This window comes from Lepisosteus platostomus, chromosome 12, assembly GCF_059453375.1.
Source record: "Lepisosteus platostomus isolate fLepPlt1 chromosome 12, fLepPlt1.hap1, whole genome shotgun sequence".
Classification (NCBI taxonomy): domain Eukaryota; kingdom Metazoa; phylum Chordata; class Actinopteri; order Semionotiformes; family Lepisosteidae; genus Lepisosteus; species Lepisosteus platostomus.
The window spans coordinates 43,179,021-43,195,216 of NC_142622.1; the positions used below are offsets into that span (position 1 = coordinate 43,179,021).

Here is a 16,196-nt window from a genome sequence, read left to right on the forward strand (position 1 = left end):
TCACGTACTGCCCTCTGCTGCTTATCTGACTTTGATAGTTCTTCACTTTACTCCAAAGGGCATAAAGACATTTTCCTGCTGCAGGCTCTGGCATTGTGTTGCTTTCAGGAAGTCGGAGACTGAGGGGACCGTGTATATTAGGTCGGATTAATCCAATCTGTGTTGCAGAGCTAGTGCTTTCCATTTCTCTTGATTTGATGATGCCGTCTGCTGACTTTGAAGTCTTCTGGAATTGCTGAATTTTCTAGTAAGTAGTCTATAAAGATGCAGTAATTGGCTCCTGAGGACAGTAGTGCAAAGCTGGCTGGTGTATTAAAGAGTGCCTGTGAGAATTAGCAGAAAAACAATTTTAGAGGGCATATTGTGCCTTCTTTGGCAGAATTTTGTATTTATTACAAACCCTCATCCCTTTTTCTACAGAATTTTTTTTTAATCCCTTGAATCTGGGCATCTTCAGAAACTTTGCATTTTGCCTGTTCCTCAGTATTTAATTCTTCCCTGGGTTTTTAATACTGATGAGTTTTCTTTTTTTTAAGAATATTTGATGGCTTTTCTTCATGCTTTACAATGAAGTGTTGAGGCATCAGGTTCATGGTTCCATGTCAAAAGGGAATAGTGGTCCAGTAGGCTGGGACAGATCTTTTCATGTCCCCATCAAGGACTGCTGGTTTAATTTTGTCCCCTCACAACGTGCAAAAATGCTTGTTTTCAGCATTCTAAGCTGCTTTTTAGTTGGATACGTTCCTATTCTAATTAAAGGTGTACTTTTTAACGAGGGTCTCTGTTGTGGAAAATGGGTTTATACTCTTCCCTTTACTTCTGTTAGTCGCACAGCAGAACTGTGAACATATATATGTCGATGCTCAATCGTCAGCTGCTCAATTCATAATTCTTCAAAGTGGATGTGTTTGTGTAGTTGCAGATAGTCTCTATATATTTATCTAACCCATTATTCTCTTAAAATGGGAAGTTTAAGACATCAACCTTTAATACTACATATAAAATTATATTGCATGCAGTATAGATTCTTCCCTATTTAAGGTGAATACATAGAAACTTCTTTTTGTTGTTGGAGTACACAAATGTTGAAAAATATATTATGTAGTTTTGGTTGAAATTATGTAAATCTTAAATTTGAGTCTGCATACACGTACCTGTTGATCAATTTAATATCCAAGCCAAACTATGTGAACATGTGTTTTAAACATTTTTAATGCTTTGCAATTTTCAGTTTAGAAATGGCATTAGACTCTTGTCTTTTGTGTAGTCCTTTAAGAGTTTAATCGCAGTACCTAAGAGTGCTGAAAACCGATATCTTCCACAGTTCCTAAAAGGACATATGGGGATTATTGTTGCATCATCTTGTACTAATTTCCTTCTCGCCAGCTCTCAGCCCATCTGGTAAAATGTTATGGAAATTGGAACAAACAACCAGGGTCGACCACATGTGTGAAAAAGCACCGAGTGTCAGAAAGGGGTTGAGTATGCAGTCGTCACTTAACAGGGTTATTACACTCCGTCTTCTGACGTCTGGATTCTACCGAGCTGGTACCCCGGGGCTGAAGGTTAACAAGCCACAAGGTGGGGGATGGTGGGCGAGGACTCGAGCGTTGGGGTGGGCTAACGTCACTGGGTTTATTTGCTCTTATATTGACAGACTGTACAGACTTCACACGCTCTAAAGAGAGAAGGTTTGGAGTCCTGTAATAGAAATCAGCATTATTGTGCTGTGTTGCTGCATGATTTGTGAGCCCCGCACTCAGACATTTCCTGCAGGTGTTTAGAATGGTGTCGTGAAGGTAAAGAAAGATGCAGCACAAGAAATGTGAAAAGCCCATGTACATAACATAATGCAGCAGAAGAGCTTCCTACTGTGATTGAATTACCGGGAAAAATGAAGGCAGTGTAAAATACATTCTGTGCACTATTCATATTCACATGACACCTACGTGTTTCCCAGACTGTTACTTAAGAGCGACGTCTTTTAATGCCTTTCCAGTAAAAAGCATGTATTTTAACATCCTCGACTTCCATAACACCAGATTGCTTATTCTGTCCATAGCATTTCCATGCTTGCTAAAAATGGATATAGTAGAGAACTTTCCAGGCCCCTTTGATCACTGTTTGGTCCATCGCTGTGTTGTAGGTGGTCTGATCTTGCCTTGAAGACAGACTTGGGTGAGCACACATGGTTGGCTTCTTGCTTCCATAGGTAAAGGTTTAATGGGTTTTGATTCCATTAGTCTGTAAAATTTAAGTGTGTTTCAGTAAAAAAATGGCTCTGTAGCAAAACCATTATTAGCACTGGGCAGTGTTTTGTTTTCCTCCAGTATTATTTTTTCTAACTTATTAAAATTTGGAAAGTGTACAGAGAATCAGACCATCAAGTCAGTGTTGGAGGCTGGGCATGAACACGGGCACTGACTTGGTGAAAACTGCTAAATCCATTACTCTTATGTACAGACATGAACCTGTCTTCTGCAGGAGAGCAGGGACAAATCCACACGCCTATTCAAGTCCTGTTCATCCAGTCATGTGCAGTGAGCCTGAAATGGCCACACTGGCCGATAAGTCATTGTTTTCCCCCATTTCGCTGCATGGTTGGGTTGTTGCTTACGTAAAAACAAAAATAAGAAGCCCTGTATCTCTACATAGTGTGAAATTGATTTTCATTAAAAAGACTGAGGTATTTAAACTGAGGCAGTGAACAGAACACGAGCAGTTTGCTTCAAGGGGGAGACTTCACAATAGTGCCAGCTGATGTATGGCTTAGATGCTTAAATATTGTGGCCTCCTCTTCGGCACAGAGCACAGAACCTGCACACCTGTTGGGAATAGCACCAGGGTGGCTTTTTGAGGGCATCATGTACCGAGGTTTTTGCGGTCAAGAGTTTCACCTTCAGGCTCTGTTCCAGTCCATGCGTGAGGAATTATTATAGTGCTCTACTCTTCTGTTAGGTGTGAGATGCAGACTATGCCGTCCTGGTGAATGCACCTTGTCTTAATGTCTTGGTCTTTTATGTTTATAATGAATGCTTTATTAAACTGTTTAAGGGTTGCCCATCATGCAGTTTAAAAAAAAAACAAACTTTTTTGAGACGTGGTGGAAGCTCTTTCACTGCATTTACCCGTTCATCGCGATCAAGAAGAGACTTGTGTTTTTCCGAGACCCTTTCCGCTGAAGGTCTGCACGGTTTATACCTGTGCACTGTGCCTTTTATTGGAGCATAATAGATTGTGAAGACAGCACAGGGTTAACTTCTCCCTCGCACCCTAACGTTGATCTTGCTGGCCCTCAGGCATGCTTGGCGGAGAGTGGCATGAGGGTTGTGCAGTCTCTCCAAGCACACGGCAGTTGCTGTTGCCCAGAATGTTGCATGCCTACGTGGGACTGACCGTCCATCCTTCGTGCGGGAATTCACTGGCATGTACTTCGGGTATATTCTGGTCTTTGCAACTGTTTCCTAAGCGTCAAGGCCAGAAAAGATGGGTGGCGACCAAGACAAACCCAAAGCAGCAGCTGCATCCAGGGACCGTTTGCATGTTCTCAGTGCAAAGCCGTTTCAAAAGCGGCCGCAGTGTGCGTCGTGCAAACCTGACAAAATGGGAAGCAGCCGGACGTGCCAGGAGGGAGCTGGCAATCTTGAGCCTCAGAAAAATTCAAAATGCTACAACATACATACAACCACTTAGTTCCAGAAATACCTGATCAATACGGAGTCCTGAAACTCGGGGGTGCTGACACTTGAAGAGGTGGGCGGTATTGAGGGAGATCAGTAGCGATAAACACCACTGCAGGCTTTCGGGGAATCTCGGTAGATTATTTGGGATGACATTGGCCTTCAGCCATTCCTTTTCTGTTCCAGTTTAAGTGTGCAGACATGGAATTATGATGGTACAGAGGTTGGGGACTCCATCCCAGTTTGATATGTAACCGCAAATCAAGTGCGTGTAACCCGAGTTGTACTAAAGCTGGGAGAGCGAGCCAGATATACAAATAAATACGAGCCTGAAAGCTCAGATCTCTTTTTAATCTTCTATACGAGGTTGAAAATGCAATTCAAAAGGATGAAGTGCATCTCAATGGCCTGAAACATGCCGGAGATGACCGAATTGCTGACCGGCATTGACGTGATTTTTAGTCAATCCCATTTTGCTGTGTGATCAGCCCACACTGCCAGCCCTGGTGCCACTCTTCCTGCAGTTCAGTCCCGTCAGTGAGCATTGGGTGGGCAGGCAAGGCGTTGGTGCACCCCGAGCCCTGAGGGCTGAGTGTCCTAAACCCCAACAAGCACGAGGTATTTGGGTACACGGGTGCACATGAAGGATTAAACAGTGCACCCACCTGTTTTTCCAATGTTCCTCCTTTTTTTTAATAAAAAGATGACCTCTCAATATTACTTCTACTTTTTTTTCTTGCTTTAACTGAATTTTCTGCTCTGTGTATGAGGTCAACCTGTTATTCGATGACTTTGTTGTTAGGTTGAGATCTAACACTGCTGTGTTGGTGAGGTTAGACAGCTTTTCATTTCCTTGCCTTCATTTAAAAAAAAAAATTTGGGGGGGTTGCCTTATGCTTTTTTTTTCTTTCAGAACTGGGGCTGGAAATGACATCATCCCATTGTTGCAGTTATGCACACTTCTGCCTTATTTGTCCTTTGCTCCTGTGTATGTTTAGCAAGTCTAGTGACCACAGTTTTTGGAGACATTGGTCTATAGTTTGATGCACCTCTGCAAGCAGGTGTGCCACGGTCAAAGCTACATCTTTTGTTTGCTGATGTTGCCAGATTATTATGCAAGACGTGAAAATTACTTTTTGAAAAAGATTGCAATGATCTGCAAAATCTAAATAAAATCCAGCTAGCCCGATGCCACATTTGGTCTTTTTGCCTGCTTGTAGACGAAATCATACATCGATATAAACTGCCTATGCACACGTAGCAAACGCGAAAATCATTTCTCTCCACACGTTTTGATGTAGCCTTTTGGAATCCTCATGTCCGTGACACTTCATTCGGCCTCCTCGCACTCTTTTGCAGATGCCAGTAGGCCCTCCTTTATTGCACTGTCAAAGATTAGAGCAGGTGGTGAATTCATCCATTGGGAATGCAATTTGTGTAGCTCGTCTCTCTTGAAAAGCACTACACATAATTTCAGCAAGTTGGTACAGTAATTTAACCAGTAGCTTTAGACTGACTTCACATCACATTATTCCTCTTCCCAAATCAGGCTTTTAGTTTCTCCATGGAGCACTCCGGTGGAGTAGAGCCTTTTCTCTTCAAGACCAGGCTTCATAGTTCCATTCTCCTGCACTCCCACCCTTTCCTTCAGTCAGATGCTCACAAAAGGGGGTGTCAGCGGCACTGGAAAAACCACAATGCACACTGCTTTTTCTGTAATTACTGTAACAGTCACTTACCTTTTTTCTGTTCATTTCCTTCATCGTGGTTAGTGGCATTTTTTTAACTAAATGTAAAAGCCGTAGAAAATGTATTTGCTTTGACAAAGCTGAACTTGATTAACAAAGGCATCTTGGCATAACCAGGTTTTTTTATGACGGCCGTATTCAGTTGAAGTGCACAGAGGCATAGTGTTCTTCCAAGTGTAAAAGGTAGACTTGGGCTATTATAAGATTAAGAAATAAAAGACTTGCCATGGTGGGGTGGGGGAAGCAACAAACAAAATAGGCATTATTGTGAGAGTTAAACTGGTTGGAAAATTCATTGCATAGACTTACCTTTCAGGCTAGATTTAATCATTGTGAATGCCACTGGTTTTGGAATGCTTGTGTTGCGGTTCGAGGCAGAGTACATCCATACACAGACACTTTGAACCATATGGCCTTGTCTGTTGTGTATATGTTAAAAAGGATTTAAATATTTGCTCTAGTATGGCATTACTGTTCTAGGTTAAAAAAAACCTGACTTTCCTCTTGGTTACATTTTCAATTCGATAGTGGTTAACAACATAAAGTGTCACTCGTACTCCTCCTGGTTAAAACGTGAAATCTGTGCTCCTCGTTTCTCTGAAACTGCCATAGGGGCTGTTGTTTTTAATGGTACACATCCGTGAAGCCAAATTCCCTTTTTTCTGCAAAATCGGTTTTGTTTCACCTGTCCCGACGATGCCTTCTTCATGAGACACATTCCACAACACCTTGGGTCCAAAATATCTCCTGATGTGATTATCCTCCCCAGAGCTCAACACCCTACAGCCACTGTTTCTGTCATGTGGCTTAAATTTAGAAAGTGTATTTAAAAACCATTGCTTAGGTTGCATCGAAAAAACAATAGTCGCTGTGCTCCTACAAGTTGTAGAGAAAAAATGAGTTTTTTTTTTTTTACTTTATTAAGCTGTGCAAATAACTGATTTTTATTAAATGTTTCAAATATTTCAGAAACAACATATTGAGAGTGTTTTTGTGTTCAGGGCAAAGGGTTGCTGGGATTGCAAAGAAAAATACGTTATAATGGATCATTTCAAGGGATGGTATCTGCTGCTAGTAGGGTGCTGTGATGATGGTTTAAATCAAACACCCGATTCTTTTTAATGACAAACAGCCTTGTAGCAGTGAGTTTGATTCAGCAACCTCGTGATGCTTCAAATTAGATTTTGTTTTGAAGCAACACTGTCAGGTTTGCTTTTCTGTCGTTTTCTGTTCCAGTTTCTGTCCTTTTATCTGATCTGTTTGGCATTTCTCACGGATTACAAAGCAGCGTTTGGGAATGGCAGTGCCAGATCCGGCTGCTGTGGTCGTCTTGATTTTTAATGTCCATGGTCTCGTTGCCCTTGTGTGATTCTCCCATCCTTATGGTCTTAGTGAGGGGGGGGGACACTTGGGCTAATTTTACTGCAAGCTGCAATTTCTTTAAGACGGGTGCTTGTCTTAAAACACCTGGTACCAGGAGTGTTTTTGAAACACTTCAATAAGCTACAGCAGTCGGATGCTGCTGCTACTGGAAACCTGCTTAGAATTCAAAATAAGTTTGAGTAAAAGATTTTGACCATCGATTTTCTTTTGTTGGGTTTTTCCACTTTTCAATGGCATAATGCGGGTTTCGGCGTGTAAACATCGCACTTGAAGGGCAGTGCCTTGATCGTTTGGCAGATTTTGTGCAAATGATGATTAATAGTTGCTCTGTCTTCAAAGGGCGCGTTTATATAGCTTAGCTATCATGTAATATACACTTTCATATTCATCCAGATAGGATTTGTTCTAAAGCCTACATGGATAGGCGTAAGAAACACTGCAAAATGCTCTTGGCACTTATTTGCTGCATTTTTAATGTCTTTCAGTATATTTTTCCAGATCCGTTGACTGCGAGTCCTTTTAAAGGACAATAATGAGGATTTGACAGAATATTGTAAAGTTTTTACTTGACTGGAAAAATGAAAAAAAGGCCTAGACACCATCTCAAGAGGAACAGCCATAATCTGCCAATGATGCCCCCTCATCTTGATCTTGCTGCAGTATTCTTATGTTATCTCTAGGCATCCTGCAGGCATATTTTGACTAAACAGGATGTGGTAGTGGAGCAGGAGACGTTAGCTGAAAAAATGCATTTTAGCTGTGAAGGAACAGGGCTTGACTGTCGGGTTTCAGACAGCCGAGTGTATTCGTTGTTGTGCTGGAGCTGCTCTCCGGTGCCCTTGCCTGTCGGCCCATCTGGAGAGCTGAGCTGGGAGAGAGAGTCATTTAAACATTAAGGGGGAAGATTGCCATAGCAGCACTCTACTGAAGAACACTCCGATTTGGCCTTAACTGCCCTGTGTCTAAACGTCTGAGACGATGCCTTCTGATGACTGATCTTTTTGCTTCCTCGAGCTCCGAAAGGGCTGTGTTTTCTTAGGTGTGTTGGAATGCGCCGGTTACGTTTTATTCTAAAGGTTAGCTCGTGTGCCACGGGTGCCCAGAAATCAAGGACCTAGGAGTAAGGTTCCTGCAGGAATGTAACAAAGACAGCAGCCTGACACGCCCTTGGAACTCTCCGCCGATTCGAGTGAGATCTGGCAGCCTTCGTCAGTCGCCGTGCGTCGCCTTTAGTCTGCCCGCCTGCAGTCAAGGAAGAAATGTCAGCTGTTATACCAGGATGAATGTATGTGAAGGTGGCTCTTGTGTAAACCAAGATTGCCTCCAGATTATTTTTCTCTATCGATAACGGCCTGTAACAGTACACAGTTTTATAAACTGAACTCCCAACATCATTCATCTCTCTCGGAAGAGCATGCCTTTAATGTGTGACATTCTGCCTTCCCAGCGCATACCAAGATTTCTGAGTGTGGTTACCCTTTTTTTCCTCTCATCTTTAACTGCCTCTGTCATGACAGCCACAAATCCAGTTGCCTAAAAACTTGTCAGACTTCATGAATCGCCAGCGGTGCTTCGGATTCGCACCTTGCCCGTTGTAGGTCCTGTCAGCTTCTTGGAGAGAAGTGACCTCTTGTGCAGTCTGGTCCAGTTCAAGGACTTTTTGCCTAATTAATACCAGACTTGGTAGAGTGACAAGGCTAAACACATTCAATTTGAAAAATTCAACTATATTCTTATTTTCTCATTCATTTTGCGACGGAAGCATTTCTTTCCAAGTTGTAGTAATTTGTTTTCCCTCTTGGTATACTTGCACAATTTCATTTCCTTAATGCAACCATCTTTCTCAGACTGCAAAACGCTCCCGCGCAAACATGCTTTCAGTTTATAACTTGTTAGCTATTTGTGGTTCCCATTAGTTTACTGAAAGTAAGAGTCTAGGGATGCCTTCGAAAAGTGCTTGCAGTCTTTATACAATACATTCATTTTCAAAGTCTTAGTCTTAAGAGGAAATGCCTGTTGATTGTACAGGAGAGGCTGTTATAACGTCTAGCTAGATCACAATGCAATGTAAAAATCCCAAAATCAAGCTTCTCGTAGTTTCTTTGCTCAATATTACAAACCAATAGCTGCCATTCCTTGGTTTAAGGTACTCCTGTTTGCAGTGGTATAGTGGAGCTTGGGAGTTCTGCGGTGGATAGTACTACTTTGAGTTTTATTTGGTGTCCAGACCCTTTCTCTTCTCTTTGACCCAACATGAATCAGCAGAGATGTCATCTGGTTTCAGTGCATAACATCCTCAAGTAATTTTCTGAAAGACATTGATGTGGTCTTATTAATTGAAATGACTGTGTGGGTTGAGAAACTCAAAGTGATTTGTCTTCATTGATGTTTTTTATGCTTTGAATGTTTTAAAGAAAGGAAGTTATTGCAAACTGTATCTAGGCTTAATTTCTAGCTGCAGATCAAGGGGAAGGAGAGGACTGACTTAATAAGCTAGCTTTGGTACTGCTGTATGTAATAGTTAGAGGCCTTCTGTTTAGTTCAAGGTTATAAAGCTGATTTGGTCCTGAATTCGATATTTTCAAGATGTTAATTTTACGTTTCTCACTGGCTTCTTTTTCAGGCAGGAAACCTGGAAGCAATGCTTTTTCTGTACAATTACTGTGATAGGGTGAAGCCTTAGATTCTATAAAACTCCATCCCCTTTCTCTGTATTGGTTTGAAAGTTGGTCATGAATGCTACATTCAGAAACCTCCTTGTCTGTAATAAACATGGCTTTGCCGAATGGTGCTTAACATTTAAGTACTTTTAATACATTCTCTGTTTCCTGTGACATTTTCCATAACAGTGTACAGTCTTTTATTCTTCGCCATAACCGTCTTTTTGCCCCCGAAGAAATGTATCAGACCTAGGTCATTTTTGATTGTGCTGTATTTTTCCTGGAAGTCTTCATTGCTCTAGGGTCGGTTTGAAGAGGAGGTGTCTATTCAGGGTTTTAGTAACCCAGGGAGTGTTAATGGCCAGACTGGGTCGGCTTTGCCTTGGCATTTGTTTCATTTGCTTTCTGTTTCTTGCAGGTTCAACTACAGATCAACTCATCACCTCACAACAAATGGGTTTTATGAGTTCCTGAACTGGTTTGATGAGCGCGCTTGGTACCCCCTTGGCCGGATAGTGGGGGGAACAGTAAGTATAGGCTGTGACCTTTCGCCTGTGAAAGTACCTAACATTCAGCATGCCTGGTAAAGATGCTGAGCTTTTCAGACCATCCCACAGAGCCAGGCGGTCCCCGATATGAATCGATTGATAAATCGAGTAAATGGAAAAAATAGAGCAAAGTGCAAAGTCTAAGAATTAATTGTTCTTCTTGTAGGCAGTGTTATGCATGGCTTAGCTTATGAATATACATAATCTACTACATCACAGCACTGCTTCACCGATCTAAGCAGTGGATCGAGGTGTGATACCTTACTTTCTTTGACTGCAAGTAAAATACACTAATTTATGGTCCCGAATCCAACTTTATTCTGTCAATTTTTATGGGGAAACACCTCTCAATTTAAGGTGGCAATATTTACACTCTTACAGCCCCAAACCTCCATATTTACATTGTTGTTAAGGGGGAAAAATCCCTTTTATACACAGTTCTGCTACACTTCGTGACTTTCTGGTCCCTAACTTTGATGTATAACTGGGGACCACCTGTAATGTGTCGGGTCACAGTTTCTGCCCAATGCAACGAGCTTCTTAATTCTCAAAGTTGACAAAGTGAAACAAAAGGGCAATTATTGTTTCTAAGTCATTAGGAGGTAATGCCAGTATATTTTGTTAAAGAGCGAAAAGGGAAGCACAAGATTTAAATAAAATATCTAAGGAACACGAGATGGATGTATTGAAAGCATAACAAAATCTGACCTGGGAGGCTAATGTCAAAGGTGTGTTTGAAACCTGAAACATGAAAACTGCATTTACCTCACTAGTACTGGAGCCCAAGTCACGGTATTTTACAGAAGTCTCGCTCTCCTACAATAGAGAAAAGCAGTGTTATATGCCTTTTAAGGAAGGTAGTTCTACACAGAAGTAGGCAAATAAAACATTTCATTTTGCAAGACAGAATTTGTCATAAAAATTACGGTGCTTAATTGCAGTAGCTTTGCTTGGGTCTCTCGACAGCCAGATTCATAAATCTGATGCTTTACTGTAGACAGAAATCATGCAAGTAATGTAGAGGTTTCAGCGGTTGGAAGTTTCCGTGATCCATGCTCAGATTATTGGAAAAACTCAAAAGGGAGTCGAAATTCAGATTTCCGAAAGACGCAATCTGCAAGTGCTTTCCCCCCCCCAATTCAATTACTCCCGCTGAGAGGAAATTCATGACTTCCCTTAGAAGTTTGCATGAGCTGAAATGAAAGAAATGGGGTAGGCTGGTGATGAGGAAGGCAAAATCTACTATCATTGCCTTCCCTACTGAGATGTGAACACTAGAAAAGACTACTTGCAGCCTCCTGCTGCACTGCAGAAGATGCACTGTCAGGCGTTTCTGAGGACTGAAACAGCCTGTGCTGTTCTGAATCCATTCAGTCACATCATCATTCATTAAAGCAGTGTGTAAACTGATCGTGTTGGCAGCAGTATTCCTTACCTTGATGACGATCTCCTTACACACGGCTTGTGGGTCAGGCAAAGAAATAGTGAACGTTCAGGGGTTATTCTATCTGTGCGACTTCAAACCTCTGTTCCATGCTCTCACTGATTAATTTGGTCAGGATCCTGCGAGCAGTCTGTAGTCATTTTCTGAAAACTGAATGCAAGTACTGTGGCATGAAAGGTGCTGCGTAATATTCTTCAAATTTAAACCCGTTAATGTTTTGTTCCCCCCCCAAATATGGATATCAGGAATCTAACCTGAATGAAGAATGGTTTTAAGAGACTCGACATCTTTAAAAAAATATTTTGAAATTCATCTTTTTAGAGTCGTTCTACAGTGCGGCTCATTTCCTGTTTGTCATCTGGGTTATACTGACTGAGCCTCAACTCAGTGTCTTGAGTTTAGTGAATATCTGAGTGGCTTTCTGCCGTGTCTGAATGATTTAAATGATGGTGAGGGGGATGTGGGAGCTCTGTGCTTGTTTGATCCGGTGTTCCTGGTCTCTGCAGGTCTATCCTGGTTTGATGGTCACCGCGGGCCTCATCCATTACGTGTTAAACCTCCTGCACATCACGGTCCACATCCGGGACGTGTGCGTCTTCCTGGCGCCCGTCTTCAGCGGCCTGACCTCCATCTCCACCTTCCTGCTCACCAGAGAGCTCTGGAACCAGGGCGCAGGGCTCCTGGCGGCCTGCTTCATCGCCATTGTCCCAGGCTACATCTCCCGCTCCGTGGCGGGGTCCTTCGACAACGAGGGCATCGCTATTTTTGCGCTCCAGTTCACGTACTACCTTTGGGTGAGTCAGCAGCCCGGTCTCTGCCCTTTTTGTTCTCCCTGCTGCTGGAGGCCAACTTGAAAATGTATTCGTCTGACTTGAAAACACGGGTTGTTCCCACTTAGAGAAAATCTGTAAAGGTTTGCATGTCCGATTTGAGGATAATGGAGGGGAAAAGTACCCATCAAGCTCTTGAATGTGTTTTTCAGGCGCTTCTCTAAAAGGTGACCTCAGTGCTGCTAGAGAAATGAGTTGCGGTTGACCTGGCGCTCAGATGTTTTAAGACGCAAAGAAGCGCTGGTTTAGCTGGCTTTCTTGTGCAGTTCGTGCTTTATTTGTGCGTGATAAAATCGGAAGCCTCCGGCAGAGAAGTGAAAATCAAATGATCTATTTTGAAGCTGCAAAACTATCGGCCTTTAGAATCAGTAGATAACTAGGAGGTACATATCTGCCTCAAGTGTTTCTGCTAGCATCTGTTACACCTGATATGTGGTTGAGAAACAGCAGGGGGCTAGGGATGTAGGAAGGAGGACTGGAATGATCGGCCACTTAAAGCTGTAATCTGTTATTCCCCTTGTTGAGAACACTACAGGCCTTTTATTTTAATTTTGTTAAATACAACAAGATTTTTTTACCTTTTGTACTAGTGACATTTAAGTGAAGCATAGGCCTGGCTCATTCACAAGTTATGATTTTTTTCATATGTTAAGTACAGCGGTCTCATAATTAGAAAATGTCTTGCACATGTAACTTTAAAGACCCATTTTTATTAATTAATTTCCTCCTTTAATACAAAACCATGCGATTCAACACCACATAGGGTCCTGTAAGGTTTTACAATGTATTCAGGTTTCGCAGAGTGCGAAATTCTTTAAAGCTTGTCAAAAGTTAATTAAATATGTTGCATTTTTAGTCATTCGAAAGTTCAGTGCTTGCATAGCCTGGCGTTTAAAATGGGGAATTTCAAAATGGATCCAAGGTTTGGATGTTTAGCGTTATGCACTTCCATTTTGTTGAGTGCAAGTTTAAGATATAAAAGGAATCTTGACAATCTTTGAATGTTTGTACCCTATCAGCTTAATTTCTGATTCTGAGGTGGATTTCTTTTGTTAGACATGAGATAAGTAGCTTGATGTGGTGATTGTGTTTTTGCTAACAGAAAAATGACAGTCGGTTCCAGCTGAGTCCAGGGATTTGCTCAGCTGGAGAACATTAAAAGGGATTTTAGTGTTTTTTATTTGTTTTCAATTTTCAAAAGAGCCTTAAGCTCCTGTGAATTGTAATTAAACCGGTATTTAAGAACCTTGTGAAACCAGAAATGTCTTAAGTCGCCTTTAGTGGAAATCTGCAGTGTTGCTTTGAGTGGAGCTTCAGCTGTCAGTGCAGACTGATTTAAAGCTTTTGTCTCTAATTGGGGCCTTCCCCAGTGCGAAGAACGTTTTAAAAACTTCCCAAAGAGCATAATATTGACTATATGCCAGCTTTGTCGGGTTTGATGAAATTACTTGTTCTCCGTCTAGTAACTGGCTGACTAAGACATTTAAATTTGTTTCATTTTTCCCTCAGAAACCATCAGTTTTGACAGTCTCTTATCAGAAACCATGAACTGCCCGTGACCTGGATTAATTGTAACTTGAGCAATTCCTTTCCATCTCTGGGGTTTTTTGGAAAGGTAGTAAATCCACAGGTTCTGAGTTGAAGTCGTGTCCCAGCTGTGTGTAAACACCCTCAGACTTATATTTGCTTCTTGGCATTCAAACTATCCCTCACCATACAAACTGCAGCGTTTTGAAAATCGAACCTATTCCACAGGCTCTTATAGCAGTTACTTTATTTATAAAGCAGAACTCAAACCACCGCAAAGTAATACATAAGTCCAGTTAAGCATTACAGTGCAGCTGAAAGATCTGAAGCTGAAAGCTGTAAGAGACCTGGCTGGGCGGATGTCGTGGTGTGAGGTAGCCTTGGTCTTTTGGAACGCAGAAACTAGCAGCGCTGTTGCCAAGTAAGCTGTATTATCTAACTCCGAATGCCCCTGTGAGCAAGAGGGAACACGAGGGAACAGCAGCAGCAGGCAAGAGTCTCCAAAGGGGACAGATGGACCTGTTGACCACCTCGTGTTGGGAGCTTTTCTCATATTCCTCTGAATGAGGAGCCGATGTTCTGAAAAAGACCAGAGCGCTTTCGACATGTAGCAGAAGCTTTTGAAAATGTTCTCGCAGGGCACAGTAGTGAGCAAAGCTGGAGATGACGGAACATTATCAGCAACAGTGCAAGAGTGGAAATGGAATCGGCCAACTACTTTTAAGCCTGTAGCAGGATTTGCTGTTGATTGTTGACATGGAGAAATACTGATCACAGTCGTCTCTGAGTGTCCTCAGTTCCTGAGTCTAATTTGAGTGTTTAGCTGCTTTGGGAGGGTTGCCTGTTGATGCTTACTCGAGGTCACTCAAGGGTTATTCTGTCTTTAGCGTACAGGCCACCTGGAGCTGGTAGTGTTTTGGACAGCTCAGGGCCAGCCAGTTACACGAAGAGGCACCTTAAAAGTGGCCAGTAAAAATGCAGTAAAATGGCTGCTGCTGGATGGTACTTCACATCCCCTCTTCTTCTAAACGCTAAATGCTTATTCTCACGAGAAATAGGGTTTTCTCCAGGTGACCTTTCCACTCCGTCTCCCGGAGGCATGCTGGGTATATCGTTTGGCTCATCTCTTTGATCCCCGGAATGCAGATTCAAAGAGCTTTATTGGCACAACGGATTGAAATCATGTTGCCCATAAGAAGATAAGAACTAACGTTCCCATTGGCGACGCTTTCGTCAGTGCAGTAACAATTGGCAAAACCTTTTAGGTTTAGAACAGGATCATTGTTATGCGAGAGGCTCGTCTCCGTCTCCCCTCTGACGGTAGATCACGTACTGAGCTGCCAGTTGAAACCCTCCTAGCAACATTGATAGCTGCTCTGCTTCTGGTTATTGATTTATTCTGTGGAAGATTTTTTGTTTACTCCTGTTCATTCCTCATGCAATAACTGTATGAAAGTACAACTGTAGTAGTTCAGGTGGGGAGCTCCGTCAGCATGCATAGGCTGCAAAGGAACACGTAACAGGTTTATTCCATGCTGAAAAGAGAAGAAAGAAAACGCAACATTTCGGCCATGGAGCCTTCTTCAGGTGTTTGTTTTCTTTCTTCTCTTTTCAGCGTGGAATAAACCTATTACTTGTTCTTGGAAGTACAACTGTCTCTGATTATTCCTGCTGTCTTCTCTGGACAGCCGGGTTTGTCTGTGTGCAGTTTCATCCAGGAGGAGAGCAGTGAAGTAAACACTCTTTAATAATCTTGGACATTTTAAGATGGTTGCTATTGATTGTGAGAACCTATTAAATAAATCACTGCTGATAGAGCTGTTCAGTGGTAAAGACAAACCTGTAAATGTCTTCGGTGGTAAACTGTAATGTCAGAGTTTCCAGGTAATAAAGGTGACAGATCTATGGCTACTAATCACAACATTTAAATGGAAGCACTGCATGACCAAAATAGCTAATTCTGGCATGCTGGCATCTTAATTTACGATTAATTTACTAGTTCTAGAAAAGTACCTGCATGGGTATTTTCTTTTTCTATTAATGGGTCTTCCACTTTATCAGACAAAACCCCTTCCCCTTGGCCCTCAGGTCCAAATTGAGCTCATATTTCTTTTCCACTCGCTGTTCGTCACATTTTTTACATATGTAAATGCCTCAGTTGAATTTGAGATCGCCCTTTTTATTGCTCAGCAGCTTTACACTGCAGTGGGGGACTTCAATTGCTCAAGGCTAACATTTAATCAGCAGGTCGCCGCTTTGTGTCGAGCGCACCTCTGCCAGAGAAGTGTTCTAATTTGGCCCTTTCTGGCCCTCTGGGATTGGGAACCTTTCAAATGTTTTTGTAGGCAAAGGAATGCTGTATGTCGGCATGATTTC

The 16,196-nt window shown here is 42.1% G+C and overlaps 1 protein-coding gene across 1 annotated transcript in view; it reads left to right on the top strand.

The window, feature by feature from the left end:
• stt3b (STT3 oligosaccharyltransferase complex catalytic subunit B) overlaps nt 1–16,196 on the top strand; it is a 61,360-nt gene that overhangs the window by 26,803 nt on the left and 18,361 nt on the right. Inside the window, exons 2-3 of the mRNA XM_088602090.1 lie at nt 9,890–9,998; nt 11,970–12,257. Of these exons, the coding sequence (XP_088458216.1) occupies nt 9,890–9,998; nt 11,970–12,257 (397 nt within the window). The remainder of the gene's footprint in view (nt 1–9,889; nt 9,999–11,969; nt 12,258–16,196) is intronic.